Source organism: Hyaena hyaena, unplaced genomic scaffold (genome assembly GCF_003009895.1).
Source record: "Hyaena hyaena isolate Hyena2069 unplaced genomic scaffold, ASM300989v1 scaffold_58, whole genome shotgun sequence".
Taxonomy (NCBI): Eukaryota; Metazoa; Chordata; class Mammalia; order Carnivora; family Hyaenidae; genus Hyaena; species Hyaena hyaena.
The window spans coordinates 4,090,297-4,110,511 of record NW_024080689.1 but is presented as its reverse complement, the minus strand read 5'-3'; the positions used below and the strand labels follow the sequence as shown (position 1 = coordinate 4,110,511).

Below are 20,215 nucleotides of genomic sequence, written 5' to 3'. Positions count from 1 at the left end.
TGTCTTCCCTGCCCTCACTCGTGTCCGAGGTGGGCATCACTAACACGTATGTCCCTTCCCTGAGCCACAGGTTGATTGCTGGGTCACCGCCTGTGTGTTCCTGCTTACCCCTGACTCCAAAGAGGTGCCTCTCCACCCAGCTGCGAACCCTTTTCCGACACCTCTCTGGCTCAGCTCTACCACGGGCAACCTTCGGGGGCTGCAGTCTCATCTCTCAAATGCAGTTAAGGGGGCACCCAGGTGGCTCAGTCGGTTAAGGGTCCGACTTCGGTTCAGGTCATGGTCTCACGGTTCGTGGGTTCGAGCCCCGCGTCGGGCCTTCTGCTGACAGCCAGCTCGGAGCCTGGAGCCTGTTTCAGATTCTGTATCTCCCCCTCTCTGACCCTCCCCTGCTCATGCTGTCTCTCTCTCTCTCGGAAATAAATAAAACATTAAAAAAATATATAATAATAAAGAAACTACAACTTCCATCAGGCACTACTTCAGCGGAACAGGAAAGGATGTGGGGGCGTGGCCCTAACGCCCTGATAGCTCGGCCGCCAAACTACAAGCCCCGGGACAGCGCGAGATCTCAGCAGAGGGAAGAGGGACTGAACTCCGGCTGGAGGCGGGGCGGGCCGGGAACTACGGGGCGGCCGCCAGAGGGGGCGTGGCCCCACCGGGGGGCGTGGCCTGAGGCTACAGGAAGAAGACACCTGTTGAACCGTCCCATCCATCGCCTTCCCAGCCCTTGCAGCTGTCCCCGAGAGCGAAGCCGCACCCCAACCCTCCTCCGAAAAATAGGTAAGTGGAGGCAGACAAAGGGCAGACTAGCTATTTCATCCCGGAGGAGGGGCCTAACAGCTACTATTTACCTGCTGAGTCAGGTGAGCGGCTCCATGGGGGGCGGGGACCAGCATGTGAGAAAAGGGCTACGACGGAGGAGGCATTTATTGGTTTGTTTTCAAGACTAAATTTAGAGCCCTCCATCTGCAGACCCATTGACGAATTGTGCTTGGGCTCCCCCTCTCTCTCTCTCTCTCTCTCTCTCTCTCTCTCTCGGCCTGGGGAAGCGAGAAGAACGCGGGCGACTTTTTGGCAGCAAAGGAACGGCCCGTCCAAGCTTCCTCCCGTCCGTGTTGGCCCCTAGCCCCAAACGATCGAGCCACATGGCTTCCGCGGTCTGGGGGAGCGCGCCCTGGTGGGGCCCGCCGCCCCCAGCCCCCGCCCGGCCGCTCACGGACATCGACTTTTGCTCTGGGGCGCAGCTGCAGGAACTGACCCAGCTGATCCAGGAGCTGGGTGTGCAGGAAAGCTGGAGTGACGCGCCCAAGCCGGGGCCAGACCTCCTCCGGGCCAAGGACTTTGTTTTCTCTTTGCTGGGTAAGCAGCTCTCCCTGCCTTCGGGTACTCGCAGCTTTCAGTCCCGCCCCGCCCCGCCCGGGCTTTGGGTCGTGCCCTCTCGATCCTGTCTTTTCTTGTAGGTCATGTTCACCGCCGGGACCCCCGCTTTCCTCCGCAAGCGGAGCTCTTGCTCCTTCGTGGTGGGATTCGCGAGGGCTCCCTGGACCTGGGACCCGCACCCTTAGGTCCCTACGTCCGGGGACCTCATTACGACGCCGGCTTTACACTCCTGGTGCCGGTGTTTTCGCTAGACGGCACCGGGCGGGAGCTGCAACTGGACGTGGGATCCTGTTACGCGCGGCTGTGCCTCCCCGAGCGCATACGCGGAACCGCGGTCCGGGAGGCTTGGCAAGATTGCCTGGGACCTCCGGTACGGGGAGGACGTGACTCCGGCCACCGCCCCCAAAGCGAAGGAAGTCCCAAGGGCCGGCCAAGCTCCGGGGAGCAGCCGCACGATTCTGTCACTGAGCCTGATCCAGACGTGTCTTTGGAAAAATCACCTAGTAACGTTTCCGGGCTGGAGCCGCCTGGGCAAGGCGTAGTCGATCTCGGCTCTTCCACCCCACTGGGAAACCTGACCGGCGACGTCACGAAAGCGGCCGTCGTCAGCCCGGGCCCGCAGCAGAGCGAGGGGCGGGAGGCATGGCCCACCCTTTGCCCCGCCCAGGTGGCTGCGTGGTTCTTCGCTTCCCTGGCCGCGGTCGCCGAGTCCCTGTTCCCGGTCCCCGGTGCCCCGCGCTTGGTCCACGCAGCCCGCCACGCGGGCTTCACCACCGTCCTGCTGGCGACGCCGGAGCCGCCGCGCCACCTCCTGCTCTTCGACCTGGTTCCCGTGGTGTCCGTGGCCGGCTGGCCTGAGGGTGCTCGGAGCCACTCGTGGGCCGGCCCGCTGGCCTCCGAGTCGCCATCCTTCTACCTGGTGCCCGGCGGCCACACCGAGCAGCCAGGCGCCTGCGGCTGGCAGCTCTGCTTCGCCCGCCAGGAGCTGGCGCTCAAGGCGCGCATACCGGCTCCGCTGCTGCAGGCGCACGCGGCGGCCCAGGCGCTGCTGCGCCCGCTGGTGGCCGGGACCCGGGCCGCGGCGCCCTACCTCCTGCGGACGCTGCTCTACTGGGCGTGCGAGCGGCTGCCCGCGCTCTATCTCGCGCGGCCGGAGAACGCGGGCGCCTGCTGCCTCGGGCTGCTGGATGAGCTGGGCCGTGTGCTCGAGGCCGGGACGCTGCCCCACTATTTCCTGAGCGGCCGAAAGCTCCGCGCGGGGGATGGCGCCGCCGGGCTGCTCGGGGCGTTGGCCAGGCTCCGCGGGGACCCCGCTGGGGCCCTGCGCGCCGCGGTGGAGGAGGCCAAGGCTGCGCGCAAGGGGGGCGGCTTGGCGGGCGTGGGAGGCGCGGCCCATTAAAGACGCTGCTCCTACCCGCGTGGAAAGTGCTTCTGTCGGCTAGCGGGGTGTGGCGGGGGCCGCCGGCCCCCTCGCCTGGGAGACAGGCTGGGGGTCCTGGGCCCGGAGATCACAGTCTAGGAGGTCTCCTCGCGGGTCGTTCCGCAGCCTCCTGCCCCGTCCCCGGGCCTGACCTGTGGTCGTCCCACTTCCGGCCTCTCTGCTCCCCAGATCTGCGGCCAGCACCCCTCCCCGCCCGGCGCATCCTCAGGCAACCATCTCCCCCAATTCTTGCGGTCCTTTCTCTTAGGGAGTCAATGGGGAAGGGGGGTGCGTATTATTTGCTGACAAAACGCAGAAAGAAGGCATGGAGGCCAGGGACTGACCAGTTTGGCTCCCACAAACGCGGAGATTAAAAGGCCCGGTTCCGGCCCCAGGCTAGACCTCACCACCCCCTCTATCCACTCCGTTCCTCCCCTACTTTCCTCCTTCAGTTCTGTCCTCCCGTCCGGGGCAGCGGGGTCCCCCTTCTCCATTCTCCCAGCGTCCGCCATTCCATCCATCTTAAGCCCAACCTCTCCTCCCATCCAGGGTTCCGCTCAGTAGAGTCACCTCCTTGCCCCTCCTCCTCTGAACCCCAAAGACGTGCGGCCTTGCCTCGGCCCCGCCTGCCTCTGGGACCGTCCCCACTCCCTGCCTCCGAGGAACCCCGGGGTTCCGCCCGCCCAGCTTCACCCCCCTCGTTCCCGGCGTCTCCGCCCCCTGCCCCGCCCCCGGGCCGGCTCTCGGAGGAGGGGGAGCCGCTGTCGCCGCCGCCGCCTCAGCTCCCCACTGCCGCTGCCGCCGCCGCCGCCGCCGCCACCGCCACTCTGCTGGGTCCAGCCGCCAGGCCCGGTGCTCTGACTTGGCCGGACCAGGGCGCTCTGCGGAGACACCCTCCCTCCTTCCTGGGGGTCCGGGGCGCCTAGCCCGGCGTGGGGGGAGGCTCCGCTGGCGAGGGACTGGGAGGGAGGAGCCTGGAACCGGAGCCAGAGCCACCCGTCGCCGGATCAACAAGACAGGACAGGTTGAGGGGCGTCGGGGAAGGAAGAGGGGGTGCTCTAGGCTGTCCCGGGGAAGCCCTGTCGCAGAAAGCTCTGATGCGCCCCGTCTTGTAGGGAGCCTGTTCACATTTGGGGACTGGTGGTAACGTGGGTGCACTCCTCTCGGGGGGCTGGTTGGATTGGAGGGCGTGGGATCTAAACAAGCACCAGCTGTCCCCGAGGAAATTAAGGGGCAACCAGAAAAAAAAAAAAAAAAACCCAAACCGGATGCTCCCTATTTCGAGGTGACAGAGGCCCTCCAGACAACCACCTACCTGGTGTATCCGCCAGGAAGGGTGGATTTGGACGTGACTTCAAAAGGAGTGGGGGGTAACAAGGTGAGGAAGGGGGCTCAGCGGCTGGGAACCATGTACCACCAGAAATGGGGGTGACTTGGTGAAAAAAAGGAATTGTCCAGAGACAGGGTCTGGGAACCCCTAACCGCTAAGCAGGGGATAGCCTGGGTTTCCCCAGACATAGTTTTGGGGGACTTCACTGGAAAAAAGTGGGGGGACCCACTCAGAAGGTGGCAAAGGCACCAAGGTTGGGTTCCTCCCTGACATTGGCCGTGCCCCAGTGGGGATGAGTCAAAGCTAAGGACCCACACCCTTAGATTGCAAGAGTGGATCCGGCAAGAGTGCGGGTCCCCAGAATAAGGTGGAAAGGTGCCTGGGGAGTACTGGAACCACATCTTGGAAATTTTGAGGGTCTTGACTTTGGGATAAGAGAAGAGGGAGCAGGGGCGCTGGAGAACAGGGAAGGGGGTAGTTTTCAGTAAGGGGGCAAAAGTCGAGGGTGGGGTCAACAGAGATACATGGGCTGCTGGGTCCAGAGGGACTAGCACAGGGCGCAAGGGTGGGAGCTGGCGGCCGAGGCGCAGGGGGGCCTGGGGCTTCTCCTCAGGTCCAGTGGGTGGGGCGGTGAGTTGGGACCCCGGCGTCAAGAGCATGCCCCGGTGAGCGGGCTCCGGGCGCCGGCAGGTTTGGGGGTGTCTCCTCCCGGGGCGCCATGGCGGCCCTGGCCAGTAGCCTGATCCGGCAGAAGCGGGAGGTCCGCGAGCCTGGGGGCAGCCGGCCGGTGTCGGCGCAGCGGCGCGTGTGTCCCCGCGGCACCAAGTCCCTTTGCCAGAAGCAGCTCGTCATCCTTCTGTCCAAGGTGCGACTGTGCGGGGGGCGGCCCGAGCGGCCGGACCGCGGCCCTGGTGAGTGGCTGGAGCGGGGTCTCCGGGCCTGGGAGGTTGAGGCCAGGGGCGCTGGAGGATGGGGCCCGACCGAGGGGGGCTCCCCGAAAGTAAGAGGTGGGCTGGGCCAGGACGACACAGCCCGGGCCAGATCGTGCCTCAGTTTCCCTTCCCTTTGGCCCATAACCCCGAGTCTCCTTGCTGTCGAGGGCAAGGGGAAGGCTTGAGGGGCTAGGTCTGGCGCTCCGAAGCCTCGCAGCTCCGGCTCGGCCCCCCACTGCTCCCCCCCAACACAGGAGTCCCCACCCCCACCGTCCGCCGCCTACGTGCCGGCTCTCGCGATTCTTTCAATCCGGAGCGGAGGGGCCGGGGGAGGGGGGGGGGTGTTCCGGACGCCTGGGTCACCCCGAGGGTTTCTGCAGCTCCGGCAGCCCCGCCCCCGCCCCGGCTCCCCCGCTCCTCCACGCCTTGGCCGCGTTCCCGCTGGCCGAGCGGGCCTGGCGCGGCGCCAATCTCCCCAGCTCTCCCCCGGGTGTCCTTGCAGCTACCTCGCCAGCCCGCCCCTCTGTGCGCCCTCCTCCGTGACCTGCGCTTCGAGAGGGGAGCCGGCCTCCCCTCCCCCACATTTCTCCCTGCGCGGCTCCGAAAGGGGCTCCCACACGCTCGGCGGACCCTCTGCCGCGAGCAGCTCGGACCCAGGACCGGGCTGGAGACCCGCTGGGAGACGGGGGGGTCGTACCACCTGCAACGGGGTCCGGGGAAGCCGGCCGAGCGCAAGCGACGGGGGGAAGGAGAGTTGTGAGGGTCAGCGCGTGGTCCCCGTCCAGGCACGGCTGGCGGGAGGCCCTCGGGCCCCGCTCCCGCCGGCTCCCGGCTTCCCCGGGGGGAGCCCCTCGGGCCCCCTCCCCCCGCCGCCCGTCCTCCGCATGGTACGGTCCGCAGCCCACCCTCCGAGTGGGACCCGGCCCCCACGTGACTCCGCCTGCCTCGCCAGCTCCTCGGCCCCCTTCCCCGGGTTCCTCGCTTTGGTACCGAATGTCCCCCACCTCAGGCGGGTTACCTGGCCGAAGGGGAGAGGCTGAGCCTCGGGGAGGGCTGGGCCCCCGCGAACCAGCAGACTGACAGACAGACAGACAGACAGACAGACAGATGGGTCAGTGTCAGACAGGCCGGCACCCGGCCAAGGCGAGGCCCGCGCCAAGCGAGCGGCAGCCGCAGCAGCAGGTGCTGAGTCAGCGTCAGGCCCAGCCCCACCCCCACTCCCGAGGGGGCGCCCCTACCCCGTGGTCACCTGGCCGCCCCCCACAGCCACCAACACACCGCCCCCGCCCCCCAGCAGTCCAGCCTGGCTCCCTCCTTCCTCCGCCTTTTGCTGGATCTCCCTTCCTTTCTCCCCTCCCCCACTGGTGGTTGAGCTGTAGGGTAGGAATTAAGCCATTTAAATAAATTTCAATAAATTAAACAGAAAGCTGGGGGTTAGAGGAAGCAGAAGGGCCCCACACCCCAGCTTCCTCCCGAGTCAAAGCGAGGCGGCAGAGAGCTTGCTCGGAGGGGCTGAGGGCTGGGGCCCTGGGGCCGTCTTCCTCCCCTCCATTCTCCCTTCCTTCTTTCCTCTGATCCCGCCAAGTGGAGGAATGTTTCTGGGAACAGAGATGTCATTTTCAAAGATGAATGTCTCTCTCTCCAGAGCCTCAGCTCAAAGGCATCGTCACCAAATTGTTCTGCCGCCAGGGTTTCTACCTTCAGGCGAATCCTGATGGGAGCATCCAGGGCACCCCAGAGGACACCAGCTCTTTCAGTGAGAGGGGAAGCCAGCTGCGGGTGGGAGGAGGGAGCACGGGGCTCTGAGGTGACCCTCCTGGGCCTGCTTCGGCTGCTGTTGTCCTGGGTCTGGCTCTCTGACCCCCCCGCACACCCCAAGGGAAGCAGGGGTGCGGGATGGGGGTCTGAGGCCCAGGACACTGACGCGCCCTCTCTCCCCCCCCAGCCCACTTCAACCTGATCCCCGTGGGGCTCCGTGTGGTCACCATCCAGAGTGCCAGGCTGGGTCACTACATGGCCATGAACGCCGAGGGGCTGCTCTACAGCTCGGTGAGACACCGGGGCCCAGTGGCCTGGGGTTCCCGCCCCTGCTAGGGCTCCCCAGCTACCGCCTGCGCGACTACACGTACTTTGCAGCTCAGGACTCCCCCCGCCCTCCAGCTCCCGCTGATGTCCTCTCCTTACTGGCCACTCCAGAGCACCTCCTCTGGGGCCCCTCCGATCCCTGCTGTCCGTGTAGCCCCCCAAGAACCACCAGCTCTTTGCCCAACTCTTCCAGCCTTTCGGGGATGGATGGAGAGTGGAGAGAAGGTATCTTCTTATTCCAGGCCCCACCCACCCCCAGTCCAGTTTCTAACCCTCAGGGGCGACCAGCGGCTCCCTCATTCCCCTTACTGCTAGTTTCTGCATGGAGTAAGACGTAGGCTCTCCGGCCCGACACACATGGGTTATATCCTGGCTGGGTCTTTTTTTCTTTTAATGTTTTATTTATTTCTAGGAGAGAGAGAGAGAGAGACAGCGTGAGCAGGGGAGGGTCAGAGAGAGAGGGAGTCACAGACTGAAACAGGCTCCAGGTTCTGAGCTGGCAGTCAGCACAGAGCCCGATGCGGGTCTTGAACCCACGAACCGCGAGATCATGACCTAAGCGAAAGTCGGACGCTTAACCGACTAAGCCACCCAGGCGCCCCTTTTTTAACTTTTTTTAATATTTACTTATTTTTGAGAGAGAGAGAGAGACAGCGCATGAGCAAGAGGGGGACAGAGAGAGAGGGAGACACAGAATCTGAAGCCTCCAGGCTCCGAGCTGTCAGCACAGAGCCCGATCCGGGGCTCGAACCCACAAGCTGTGAGATCCGACCAGAGCCCCAGTGGGATGCTCAATGGACTGAGCCCCCCAGGCGCCCCCTGGTCGGTTCTCAGGGCTCCCTTCCGTCCAGTGAGAAGCCTTTTCATCTGTCCGTGTGTGCCTTTCTGCCTCTTTGTCGCCTCAGCCGCATTTCACAGCCGAGTGTCGCTTTAAGGAATGCGTCTTCGAGAATTACTACGTCCTGTACGCCTCTGCTCTCTACCGCCAGCGCCGCTCTGGCCGGGCCTGGTACCTGGGCCTGGACAAGGAGGGCCGGGTCATGAAGGGAAATCGAGTCAAGAAGACCAAGGCGGCGGCCCACTTTGTGCCCAAGCTCCTGGAAGGTGAGTATGGACTCAAGAAAAGGTGAGTGGGAGGGCGCTGGCCTTGGTGTGGACACTGAGGGACACACAGCTCAGCTGCTGCAAGTGGTAAACGGGACACCTGTTATGACGGGTCAAACCGGGAAGGCTCCGGCCTCTGGGAGTTTGGGGAGCCCTCCTGCTGTGGGTTGCGGTTCCCGGAGGATGGGCGGAGGGGGTGGGAGCACTCTGAGAGGTCCGATCCTTCCCAGGTCTCTCGGGGCCTAACTGTCCTTCCTGCTCCTCTCTCTCCCCTTCGCAGTGGCCATGTACCGGGAGCCTTCTCTCCACAGTGTCCCTGAGACCGCCCCTTCCAGTCCCCCTGCCCCCTGAAATGTAGCCCGTGGACTGGAGGCTCCCCGCACGTGCACCGAGCCGGCCACGGCCACAGCCTGTCTCCCAGCCCTGCTCCCCTGCCCTCACCCCTGCCGCCACACTCCTGCCCTGAGCAGCCCAGGCCCCATCAGGTGCTCGATCCCGAGGGAGCCAGGGGCCTGCCTGCGACTCCCCAGGCTTCCCGTTCCCCAGGCCTGGGAGTTCAGAGAGGGAGAGGCTGCAAACGGCCCTGGCTGCTCCCTTCTTTCCTTCCCCACTCACACCCCCCCCCAAAGCCTTTCCCCCCGAAGGCGCTGGGATTCCCAAAGTGACAGAAGCAAGACATAGGTACTCCCCACCCTGGGCTCAGCCAGTTCCTGAGCCCTGTGCTCTTTTCGTTGCCACTGAGCTATAGATTTATAGGTCTCCTGGAGTTCAGGATTAGCTTCCTTTTTTTCCCTACTCCGCCTTCTGCCTCGTTCTGGACGGGTTCTGGAACATCGGGCACCCTAGCCAGGGCCCTTTTTGCACTCAGGCTCTGTTCTGGATCCATCAGGCTTTTGTCCTCAACCCAGAGGGACCCCTGGTTAAGTGGAGAGAGGCTGGGCTCGAGCCCCGTCCAGCTGCTGGCCTTGGCCTGAGCTAGGAGCAGGCTCAGAACACCACAGTTTTAACTTTCTTACCCCAAAGACAGCCACTGCTGGAGCGTGGTGTTCTAGACGCACACGGAGCCGTACTTTCTCCTGAATCTCGGCTCTAGGACGTAGACCAGGACTCAGCCCTTTCCTCCAGGATGGAAGCGAGGCCTGAATAGCCATATTAATGCTCCTGTAGAGGAAATTCTAGACCCACCCTCCTATCTCCTCTAGTAACGTGTTTCTCAGCGGAATCAGGAAACACTTTTTTCCTAGGTTTTCTAAAAATCTGATTCTTCGTATAGAATGCTAACCTTATTTATACCTGCACTTTTCTAGCCTCTGCAACTCAGCTGAGGCCCTGCCGGGGAAACAGAGGCTGAGGGAGGGCAGAGGAGTTTGGGCAGACGTCCTTGGCTCTACATAGTAGAGAAGTTGGGATGGGCAGGGGGCCAAAACCATGGCATGTTTGGGCTGTGCTTGGGTTGGGGGTGGGGGACATGAACACTTAGCTACCTCAGCAGGAATTCCTTCCAGGTCCCCTTTAAAGCTGAGGTCTTTACGGTCATGAGTCTAGAATAAAAACGATAAGAGGAGGGACAGAGCCTTACGGTCATGAGTCTAGAATAAAAACGATAAGAGGAGGGACAGAGCCTTGATCCCCGCCCCCTGTGCAGAGACCCCCAACTCAGCAATAAGTCCACCCCTCTCCTCTATAAATCAGGCCAAGGAGGGCGAGGGCCTCTCGGGCTCTAGACCTCATATACTCCCAGAGCTTCTAACTGGATAGAACTTGCTTAACTTACAGCTTATAACCTCAGCTCGGTATTAGGGACCCAAAAAGGGGCTGACTAGCTTTCCCCAAAAAGCGTGGAGAGCTTGGGGCGGGTCTGAAAAAAAAGATCAGGAACCCACCAGTGACTAGGAGGGACTTTCTGGGTAGCCTCGGACCTGCGCAGGGTAGAAAGAGAGGACCCTAAAGGGAGGGGCTGGGGCTCAGAGGCTGGTCACTTTTCCTCAGGCTCTTTCTATTTCTGGCTCCTTGCAAGAGGGGTGCATATTCCGCTCACCCACACAGACCCCGCTCAGGCTCCAGCCGTCTGCTGGCTCCGCTCCCAGGGGACAGGGCCTCCCCTCCATGCTTTCTCAATTAAAGCCGATTTATACAACGATGTATACGTTGTCTGTCATCTGTGGGTGGCGGGCATTGGCAGTTGCCTGGGGCGGGACCAAGTCCCAGGGGCGGGGCGGGTGGGCTGGCGGCTGCCCCCAACAACAGGTGCGCATTCCTGGGCGCCTCGTCACTTCCCCCGCGCTGGCGAGCGGAGCGAACTCGGGGAGCAAGCGGCCGGGCTATGACCCCAGGGGCGCTGCTGCTGCTGCTGGGGGCGCTGGGGGCGCCGCTCGCCCCGGGTAAGTGCGGGCCTCAGAGGGGCAGTGACAGGGCCAGGGGTCGTGGCAGGGCACGGTGGCGTCACGTAGTGCCCTCCTCTTCCAGGCGCCCGCGGCTCGGAGGCAGAGGGCCGGCTCCTCGAGAAGCTTTTCTCCGGCTACGATAGCTCGGTGCGGCCGGCGCGGGAGGTGGGAGACCGTGTCGCGGTCCGCATCGGCCTCAGCCTGGCGCAACTCATCAGCCTGGTGAGCGCGCACGCGGGGGCCGCGGTCCGACGTGCCGACCGGCGGGGGGGCGTGGCCAGGCCGGGAGACGGACGGCCCGTGAGCCGAGATTGGGTCGAAGTCGGACCAATGGACAGGCTGTGGGCGTGGCTGCCGGGCAGGCCCGGGTTGGGGGCGGGCCTCAAGGCGGGGTCGCAGGCTGGGGCGGAGCTTGGTGCCGGGACGGGGTCGAGAGACCACAGCGGCCGGAGACGCAGGGTTGGGTGAACTGCAAGCGGTGGGTGGGGCCGGGGTGGGCGAATTGGTAGACGGACAGGCCGGCCGCGGAGCTGGCCGGAAGTTTCCGAGATAGAGGCGGGGCTTGAACCAGTGCAACGTCTGGGAGGCGGGGCTCGGGCCCAGGCGAGTGGGACTCCGAAAGAGGAGTTTCCAGCGAGAGCTTGACCCGCCGAGCGCCTTCCTTTCTCTCTATTCACGTCACTTCTACCCTTGAACTTTTCCCTTCTAGAACGAGAAGGATGAGGAGATGAGCACAAAGGTGTACTTAGACCTGGTACGGAGACCCCATGGGGTGGGAAAGGGCGTCCCGCTGCCTTTACCATTGCCTCCAACGTCCCGCTCAGTTAAGTGTATTTCTAAGCATCACCTCAGAGCACATGACCCAGAGGGAAGCTTCCGGAAACAGTACCTACATTTACTATGAGAGTTGCATTTCATGCATTTCTTATTCTAATTTTTTTAAACTCTGTTTTGGGGCCCCTGATTTATTTATTTTTGAGAGAGAGAGAGAGAGCGCGTCGCAAGCAGGGGAGGGGCAGAGAGAGAGAGAGAATCCAAAGCAGGCTCCAGGCTCCGAGCTGCCAGCGCAGAGCCTGACGGGGGCGGGGTGTGTGTGCTCGAACTCACGAACTGTGAGATCAGGACCTGAGCCACCCAGGCACCCCAGGGGCCACTAATTTGATTCCAGACCCGCTGAAGGGTGGCCCACTGTAGTTTGAAAAACACCGTTTTAGTGGCTAGCTAGTGCCACCTCCTCAGTGGGGGAAGGGGAAATTAGCTGATGGGGTCCCAGCCGGTAAAGGTGCAGCTGGGATCAGAACCCCGACTTCCAGAACCACAGTCCCTGCCTGCCGGCTCCCTTCCCTGGCTCTCCCTTCCCGGCTTACTTCGGTCATCCCCAGTCCCTTCCCAGCCACCAGCCCCAGACAGCCCCTCGGCCTCCGCTTCCACAGGGGTGGACTGACTACAGGCTGAGCTGGGACCCCGCAGAGCACGAGGGCATCGATTCACTGCGCATCGCGGCTGCATCCGTGTGGCTACCAGATGTGGTGCTGCTAAACAAGTAGGCCCCTTCCCACAGACCGGGAGGTGGGCGGGGTCTCCGGGGGGCGGGGCCTGAGCCCAGCGGCTGAGAAGACTCCTGCCCCGCAGCAACGACGGAAATTTTGACGTTGCTCTGGACTTGAACGTCGTGGTGTCCTCCGACGGCTCGGTGCGGTGGCAGCCTCCAGGCCTCTATCGCAGCAGCTGCAGCATCGAGGTGCCCGGGCTCCCCCTGGGAAGCTCGGGGCTCACAGAAACCCTGCTTCTCCCAGATGCTGACTCCCCTCCCTCCTCCCTTATGCCCACAACCCTCACATCTCTCCCCTCCTCCTGATTTTCTGTTATTTCTTTTTTTATAATGTTTTATGTATTTTCTGAGAGAGAGAGAGAGAGAGACAGCGTGAACAGGGGAGGGGCAGAGAGAGGGGGAGACAGAGAATCTGAAACAGGCTCCAGGCTCTGAGCTGGCAGCACAGAGCCTGACGCGGGGCTGGAACCCACAAACTGCAAGATAGTGACCTGAGCCAGAGTCAGACACTTAACCGACTGAGCCACCCAGGTGGCCTGATTTTCCGGTGTTTCATCTCCTCTGGCCGCCGTCCCTGACTTCCAGGCTTTCTTAGTGATCCCACTTCCGTTGGCCATGGCCTCCCCTAATAACCTTCCAGTTTGTCTGTGACTCCCTAATGACCTCCCAACTCCCCTAACCCCCCTGAACAGTTCTCTGGCAGCTCTGGTGACGCCCCCCACCCCCGCCCCACCCCCCCCCCTCCATCCAGGTCACCTACTTCCCCTTCGACTGGCAGAACTGCAGCATGGTGTTCAGCTCCTATAGCTACGACAGCTCAGAGATCAGCCTGCAGACGGCCTTGGGTCCTGACGAGCAAGAACGGCAGGAAGTGTACATTCACGAAGGGACGTTCATTGGTGAGTGGGCGTGGCTCCCGCGTCCATGAGCTTTATGCTTCCCGGTTTCTAACCAGCTGATAAATATCAGCAACGCCCGGGACAGCCCTGTGCGGTCAGCAAGGCAATGGACTATCTACACTTCACAGATACGGAAAACTGAGACTTGTTCAAGTTTGTCAGAGATGGGCTGCCTGGCCCAGTGTCCACAGCTGGCCCCTCATCACATCAGCCACCCGAGGGCTAGGATGTGGCAGATCAAGCCATATGTGGCACCAGTAAGGTCCCCTTCATCTTCTCTTCTCCCCTCTCCCTCCTCCCAGAGAATGGCCAATGGGAAATTATCCACAAGCCTTCTCGGCTAATCCAGCCTCCGGTGGATCCGAGGAGAGGCAGGGAAGGGCAGCGGGAAGAAGTCACCTTCTACCTCATCATTCGCCGGAAGCCTCTCTTCTACCTGGTCAATGTCATTGCCCCATGCATCCTCATCACTCTCTTGGCCATCTTCGTCTTCTACCTGCCTCCAGATGCTGGTAAGGGAGGGAAGGGCCCCGCAACCCTCCCCACTTCTCTCCATCCAGTACCTTCTGAACTCTTCCCTTCAGAATCCCTGGCGCTTCTCCTTGGGTCCAGCAAGCTCCTGAGGTTAGGCAACTCGCCCCTCATCCGTCTCCCATTCCTGATATCTGCCGCACCTCACTCTCCTTTGCTCCGGACACCTACTCATCCCCTGGCCTCCTAACCCCCTTGGAAATAATAGTGACCTTTCTCTAGGAGGCAGCAGAGTAAGCTTGGGCAAATTCCTTCTTCTCGACGTGTCTCAGTCTCCTGATCTGGAAATGGGGACAATCGTTGTCTTGACCTGATAGGATTATTTTGAGAATTGAGTTAATGGAATGGTGCCTGGCACCAAGTAAGCTCTGTGTAAGCACCGGTATCATTTGTACTGGTTTTGAGCCTTGCTAGAATAGTACAATGAACACGTTACGTATATTAACTCAATTCTAATCTTTCCAACTCCGCGAGATACGTACTGAACTGTCTTCCCATTTTACAGAGGAGTACAAAAGAGGCTGAGAGACTTTAAGTCATTTACCCGATATTAGGCAGTCAGCGAGCGTTAGCGCCAGCCTGATTCACAGACAGAAATCCTTAACTCTGGTATTTAAAGCACGCTTTTCCTTCTCTCTGGCATTGAGTTCTCCGTCTAGGGAAGGAGAATGATCCAGCTCTAAGAACATGCTTCCAAATGTGACTTCTCCTTCCTCCCAGAGCAAGGCCAAGCTTGGAACCCAATATTATAGGACTAAAGTAGAGCAGACCATGAAAGTTATTTATTTCCATACCTTCCTTAAAGTTTGAGGTGCCTGTTGTATGCCCCCCCCATCCCCCCGGGATAATCAGCCACCTGGCACATCCTTATGTACTTTGTTTCATTTTTAGATCTTTCAAATTGCTATTTAGTTCCTTAAAAAAGCTACACGTCTTGGCCTATTCATTCATGCAGTGATATTTGTTGAGCATCTATAGCGTGGTAGGCACTGGGGATACGTCAGTGAACAAAAGAGACAAAAATCACTGCCCTCCTGGAGTTTATGTTCTGGTGGGGAAACAGCCAACAAACAAAATAAATAAATCTATTAGGTTGGATATTAGGAGAGGGCAAGTCCTAAGGAGGAAAATAAAGTAGGGAGAGGGGTTAGGGAGGATGAGAATGGAGGCTGGGGTTACAATTTAAACTAGAATGGTCAGGGGCACCTGGCTGGCTCAGTCGGTATAGCATGCGACTCTTGATCTCGGGATCGTGAGTTCGAGCCCCACGTGGGGTGTAGAGATTACTCTAAAATCTTAAGGGGCACCTGGGTGGCTCAGTCAGATGAGTGACCACCTCTTGATTTCAGCCCAGGTCATGATCTCAGGGTTATGGGATCGAGCCCCATGGTGGGCTCTTGGAGCTGAGCACAGAGTCTGCTTAAGATTCCCTCCCTCTTGGGCGCCTGGGTAGCTCAGTCGGTTGGGCGTCCGACTTCAGCGCAGGTCATGATCTTACGGTTTGTGAGTTCGAGCCCCGTGTCTGGCTCTGTGCTGACAGCTCAGAGCCTGGAGCCTGCTTCAGATTCTGTGTCTCCCCCTCTCTCTGCCCCTCCCCTACTCGTGCTCTGTCTCTCAATGATAAATAAATGTTAAAAAAAAAATAAAAAAAGATTCCCTCCCTCTCTCTCCCCACCTCCCGCTCATGCTCTCTGTCTAAAAAAATAAATAAATAAAATAAAATCTTAAGGAATAGGACGGTCAGCCAATGCCTCACTAAAAAGGAAATATCTGATCAGTATTTGAACAAAGAGGGAAGGGGTTGAGAATGACCCTGGCAGATATCTGGGGGGAGGAGGTACCAGACTCTGAAGTGGGAGTGAGCCTTGCGTATTTGAGAAGGAGCCAAAATAACTGAATGAAGTAAGCAAGAGGGAAAACAGCAGAAGAGAAAATCAGAGACTTAGCAGCAGGCCTTGTCAACCATGCCGAGGAAGATGAGAAGCCCCTGGAAGGTTTTGAGAAGAGAAGGGATATGATCCGATTTACATTTCAACAGCCTCAATCTGGCGGCTCTGATAAACACAGTCAGCCGGGGGCAAAGAGGATGAGGCAAAGAGGAAGCCTTCTGTTTTTTAAAAATTTCTTTATTTTTCAATGTTTATTTATTTTTGATAGAGACAGAAAAAGCAGGCATGAGTGGTGGAGTAGGAGAGAAAGGGGGCACAAAGGATCTGAAGCAAGTAGCTCTGTGCTGACAGCAGAGAGCCCGATGGGGGGCTCGAAGTCACCAACGGTGAGATCATGACCTGAGCAGCAGTCGGACGCTTACACGACTGAGCAACCCGGGTGCCCCCAGGAGGCCTTTATAATAATTCAGACTTTGGTCTGATGGTACTTTGTATGGGTATATTTTGAAGAGAGAGCCAGTAGGGTTTGCTGTGGATTGGGTACGGGTTAAGAGAGAAGGAGAGTTGGGCAGGACTGGGAGCCATGGGAAACGTGGATTTGTCATTTCTGAAATGGGGAAACATGTGAGTTGTGGGAGGGGTTGGGTTGGTGGTCCAGGGATTAAGTTTTGGACATGCTAACTTTGAGATGTCTGTTGGACATCCAGGTGGAGAGGTTGATCGGCAGGTGGCTGTAAATCTGGAGTTTAGGAGAGTAAGTCCGAGCTGGAGGTATCATCTTGGGACTCATCTGCGTGCAGCTGGCCCTTCCCAAAGCCTGTCCTTGAGTGGGCTGGAAACATGGTCCCTGATTATGCCGTGGAAATTGCCTTCTGGAAAAGCCTAATCCTTCCACCTTCCTCTCTGCCCCGCAAGGAGAGAAGATGGGGCTCTCGATCTTTGCCCTGCTGACCTTGACTGTGTTCCTGCTGCTGCTGGCTGACAAAGTTCCTGAGACCTCCCTGTCTGTCCCCATCATTATCAAGTACCTCATGTTCACCATGGTGCTCGTCACTTTCTCGGTCATCCTAAGCGTCGTAGTCCTCAACCTGCACCATCGCTCACCCCACACCCACCAAATGCCCGTTTGGGTCCGTCAGGTAAGACGTCCTTCTCTACCCAGTGTTAGGTCTCAGTCCTAGCATTTGGCTTTTTGTGCGGGTACCACCCCTCTCTCCTACCAACTTCACAGACCTGAGGGCCGACCACACCCCCTGGTAGAGTGTTCAAATGCCAAAGCCAGTTGAGTGTTGAAACGTTGGACAGTTAATTTTACCCTCCTGAGGTTATCATGTCGAAGATCCCGTATTGTCTTCATCAATCCCGCCCATGCCTGGGTCGCAGGGAAAGATCCTCAAGGTCAGGTCCTATCAGGGTGGAAACCCTCGGAACTCTGCTTTCGGGTCAGGATGCCTCCAACCCACTTAAGAGCTCTTAAGGCTGTGTGGTCGCACTTCTTCGCTGCGCTGCACGCATGCGCAGGGGTGGGCAGGTGGTTGGGAACGGCGGGCTGCTTCCCTTCCCTTCTGAAAGCATGAGGGCCCTCCCCCCCCCCCCGTCCCCCCAACACGCCTTTCTACTCAATAGATCTTCATCCACAAACTCCCTCCATACCTGGGTCTGAAGAGGCCCAAACCTGAGAGAGACCTGATGCCGGAGCCACCTCCTGTAGCCCTCAGGGATTCTCCAGCAAGTGGCTGGGGTCGAGGAACAGATGAATATTTCATCCGGAAGCCACCGAATGATTTCCTCTTCCCCAAACCCAACAGGTAGTACCTACTTCCCGTAGCCTACAAGGAAGGGAGAGCGTGAACTACAGTTCCCAGAAGGCCGTGCAGAGGCAGGCGGCTTAAGGTCCCGGAAGATGCTCTTGAGCATCATGGGAATTGTAGTCCCCCTTCTGCCGCCTACTTTGCGGAAAGGCGGAAACTAAGGCGTAGAGGGATGGGAGGAATTGCGGAAGGCTGGAGAGGTCGCCGCTGACGGGGAGAGCCTGGAGGGCCCTCTCAACGTTTTGAAAACGGACAAGAGTGTTGGAGGAGGGAGTTGGGACGGAGCCTAGAGCGGGGCCAAACTGTCCCGCCTCTTCCAGGTTCCAGCCTGAACTGTCTGCCCCGGACTTGCGGCGGTTTATCGATGGCCCAAACCGGACTGCGGGCCTGCCTCCCGAGCTGCGGGAGGTCGTCTCCTCGATCAGCTACATCGCTCGACAGCTGCAGGAACAGGAGGACCACGACGCGGTAAGTCCAATGAGGGTGGAGCGGGGCAGGGCTTGGGTGGCCGTGGCTCCACCCGCCAGCCCAGGCTCCGCCCCCCCAGCACCCGGCTTGGTTTCTGATTGGAAGCTTCGCTCCTTTGGTCCCGCCCCCTGTTTTCCGACTGGCTCTTCACTCCGTCCATCGCCCGCAGTTTCGCTTTCCTCTGTGCCAGGGCCCGCCCCTGTCTCGGAGCGTGTAGGACAGGGTCAGGGTAGTGGGCAGACGTTCCCTGGGGGTCTGCGGCTCAGGAACAGTTTACTCTGCCCACCCCCAGCTGAAGGAAGACTGGCAGTTTGTGGCCATGGTAGTGGATCGCCTTTTCCTCTGGACCTTCATCATCTTCACGAGCGTTGGGACCCTCGTCATCTTCCTGGATGCCTCGTACCACTTGCCCCCTGCCGACCCCTTTCCTTGAGGACCCAGGGCCAAGACCCAGGTCCTCTGCCGGCTGAATTGAGAGTTCGGCGGTCTTCTCGAGTCCTATCTCTTTTCTGCCTCTGGACTCCAGTAGGAATCCGGTCCTCCCAGGTCATTGCCTTTATGGGGAGAGAGTCGAAGTGGGACGGGGCCGCCCGCAGCCTTGGGCCCCCCGGAAATGCACTAGCAGTTTATTTACTCTCTGGTTTCTTGTAGAAATTCCTTTGGAAATTAACACTAGCTTCCCAGTAAAATGGAACAAAGAAGAACTAGACTGTAAGCCTTTTGAGGGCAGGAACTGTGTCTTGTCCCCTGTAATATCCCTAGCGCCTAACACAGGTCCTGACCTATAGGATAGCGGGTGCTTAACATCTTTTGAGTGAATAGGGATTTTTTTTTTTTCCTGGAAAGAAATACACCAAATAATAGTGCTTATGTTTGCATGTTGGGTCTAGTGATCTTTGTTTTCACCTTTCCGTAATTTATTTTTTTGTAACAAGTGTTATCTTTAGGATCAAAAGAAAAGGTGATGTCTAAAAGGATGCATTAGTGATGGGGGGAGGGGAGAGCCCTTTAAAATCCTTCCTTCGGGTATCAGCTTTGGTGCTTAAACTTTGGATGAGCTAAGCTGTTAAAACTGCTCTGGGCTTAAGTTTTCACATCTGCAAAATGAGGCGAATAATACTATCTACCCCTTAGCCTGAGGGTCATATGAGAAGATGGGAGCAGAAGCCCGAGATACGGCAGACATCAGAGGTTGCCAGCTGGTGTGTTTTGTTTGACCGAGGTTGTTGACCTCACAACTCTCAGTGTGCGTTAGCTACTTTAAAAGTGTGGATAGTGCACAGAGAAATTTGGACTTCTGGCTTCCCTCGGTGGACGGATGAAAACTACAATAACACCAGGCATGACTTCCCTGTTGGCAGTAGTTAGTGGCTGCCCGGGCTGGTCAAGTCATCTTACCAGAATTCCTCAAAGCCCCACCCACCTGACCCTCCCCCCACCCCAGCTTCGCTCATTTTACTGGCCCTGGCCCGTTGCATTAGACAAAATAAAGGGGAGGGGAGGCGTGGGATGAGGAGTTGAAGGCAGTGAGGGGGATGCCAGGAGTGGAAAAAGGAAGGTTGCCTATCCCGTCGGTGGTTTTGTGCCTCGTTTTCCTTTCAGTTTGGAGACAGGGCTGCACCTGGTTTAAGGCGCATGGGCCATTAGGATCGTGCCCAGCAGGCTGTGTGAACTGGACTGAGTTCATGTTTCTGCCTGGAGGTCAGACCAAAGCCAGCTTGAGCCTGGTGGCTGCAGCCATTACAGCGAAGCGCGTAGGGTCACCAAGCCCTCACGCCTCCTCGGGTGCTGGAGGCTGTGGTCCTGAGATCCAGCCGCAGCTCCCAGGATCCCTGTGGGACAGGGCAACCGTGTCCCTGTCCGGCCGACCCACCAGCCACGAAAACAAGTGCACTTGGCGTCCCACCGAGGAGGACAGTCTGTTTCTCTTGTTGGTTTATTGGCCTAGAGAGTTGGACACACACACACAGATGCGGAGATAAATATTGGTCAGTTTCTCTAAATCTGGGTCCTCGCTACGTATAGGGCTACAGTCTGTAAGTTCTAAACCTCGCGTGCTGTGGCACAGAAACGTCCCTTCCCGCTCCTCCGTCACCCCTCTTCCCAGGAGCAAGGGCAAAGAGGGCACAAACGGACAAGACCCGAATGACCTTCAAAAGACGAGACTGCAAAGTCCCAAATTTCCAACCTCCGAAATTCACAATATTCAGGTTCCCCAGCTCAGATACATAGAGTTTAATCTCCAATTTTGCCACAATCTCATTGGTTGCCCAGAACCACCACATTCTGGAAACTATTTTCCTAAGTCGTCGTTTCAAAATATTAATAATAATAATAAATGAATGTCTACAATCTCGGTTCTCCCAAAATGTCCACGGTTTTGGAATTTTGACCTGTCCTGAAATTCGAATTCCCCGGTCCATCCTC

General features: G+C 59.0%; 3 protein-coding genes and 1 long non-coding RNA gene across 5 annotated transcripts; 3 read left to right on the top strand and 1 right to left on the bottom strand.

Annotated features, from left to right (window-relative positions):
- The first annotated feature begins 612 nt into the window (after positions 1-612).
- On the top strand, positions 613-2,796 carry TMEM102 (transmembrane protein 102). 2 transcript variants are annotated; one of them, XM_039231456.1, is made up of 3 exons: positions 613-783; positions 1,053-1,362; positions 1,464-2,796. In XM_039231456.1, the coding sequence occupies exons 2-3, from the start codon at positions 1,149-1,151 to the stop codon at positions 2,780-2,782; spliced, it is 1,533 nt and encodes a 510-aa protein (XP_039087387.1). In that variant the 5' UTR covers positions 613-783; positions 1,053-1,148; the 3' UTR covers positions 2,783-2,796. The 2 variants fall into 2 exon arrangements, with proteins under 2 accessions (XP_039087387.1, XP_039087388.1); XM_039231457.1 differs by having other exon boundaries at positions 613-866.
- Positions 2,797-4,690: 1,894 nt separating this feature from the next.
- FGF11 (fibroblast growth factor 11) lies at positions 4,691-8,855 on the top strand. Its single transcript, XM_039231529.1, has 5 exons — positions 4,691-5,044; positions 6,711-6,821; positions 7,011-7,114; positions 8,056-8,254; positions 8,535-8,855. The coding sequence occupies exons 1-5, from the start codon at positions 4,852-4,854 to the stop codon at positions 8,603-8,605; spliced, it is 678 nt and encodes a 225-aa protein (XP_039087460.1). The 5' UTR covers positions 4,691-4,851; the 3' UTR covers positions 8,606-8,855.
- On the bottom strand, positions 7,948-13,041 carry LOC120231400. The gene is made up of 3 exons (XR_005528311.1): positions 12,951-13,041; positions 10,701-11,343; positions 7,948-7,969 (listed from the first exon to the last, which is right to left on the bottom strand). It is a non-coding gene; the product is annotated as an uncharacterized LOC120231400 (long non-coding RNA).
- CHRNB1 (cholinergic receptor nicotinic beta 1 subunit) lies at positions 10,556-20,140 on the top strand. The gene is made up of 11 exons (XM_039231528.1): positions 10,556-10,635; positions 10,721-10,860; positions 11,348-11,392; positions 12,072-12,181; positions 12,271-12,379; positions 12,942-13,089; positions 13,392-13,601; positions 16,425-16,648; positions 17,136-17,317; positions 17,641-17,788; positions 18,081-20,140. Exons 1-11 carry the CDS (start codon positions 10,578-10,580, stop codon positions 18,219-18,221), a joined length of 1,515 nt encoding a protein of 504 aa, XP_039087459.1. The 5' UTR covers positions 10,556-10,577; the 3' UTR covers positions 18,222-20,140.
- Positions 20,141-20,215: the final 75 nt, after the last annotated feature.

Coding starts and splice junctions, on each gene's coding strand:
- TMEM102 (XM_039231456.1), top strand. CDS start 1,149: ATGGCTTCCGCGGTCTGGGGGAGCGCGCCCTGGTGGGGCCCGCCGCCC. Junction 1,363..1,463: donor CTTTGTTTTCTCTTTGCTGG/GTAAGCAGCTCT, acceptor CTTTTCTTGTAG/GTCATGTTCACCGCCGGGAC.
- FGF11 (XM_039231529.1), top strand. CDS start 4,852: ATGGCGGCCCTGGCCAGTAGCCTGATCCGGCAGAAGCGGGAGGTCCGC. Junction 5,045..6,710: donor GCGGCCGGACCGCGGCCCTG/GTGAGTGGCTGG, acceptor CTCTCTCTCCAG/AGCCTCAGCTCAAAGGCATC. Junction 7,115..8,055: donor AGGGGCTGCTCTACAGCTCG/GTGAGACACCGG, acceptor TTGTCGCCTCAG/CCGCATTTCACAGCCGAGTG.
- CHRNB1 (XM_039231528.1), top strand. CDS start 10,578: ATGACCCCAGGGGCGCTGCTGCTGCTGCTGGGGGCGCTGGGGGCGCCG. Junction 11,393..12,071: donor CAAAGGTGTACTTAGACCTG/GTACGGAGACCC, acceptor CCGCTTCCACAG/GGGTGGACTGACTACAGGCT. Junction 17,318..17,640: donor CTCTTCCCCAAACCCAACAG/GTAGTACCTACT, acceptor CGCCTCTTCCAG/GTTCCAGCCTGAACTGTCTG.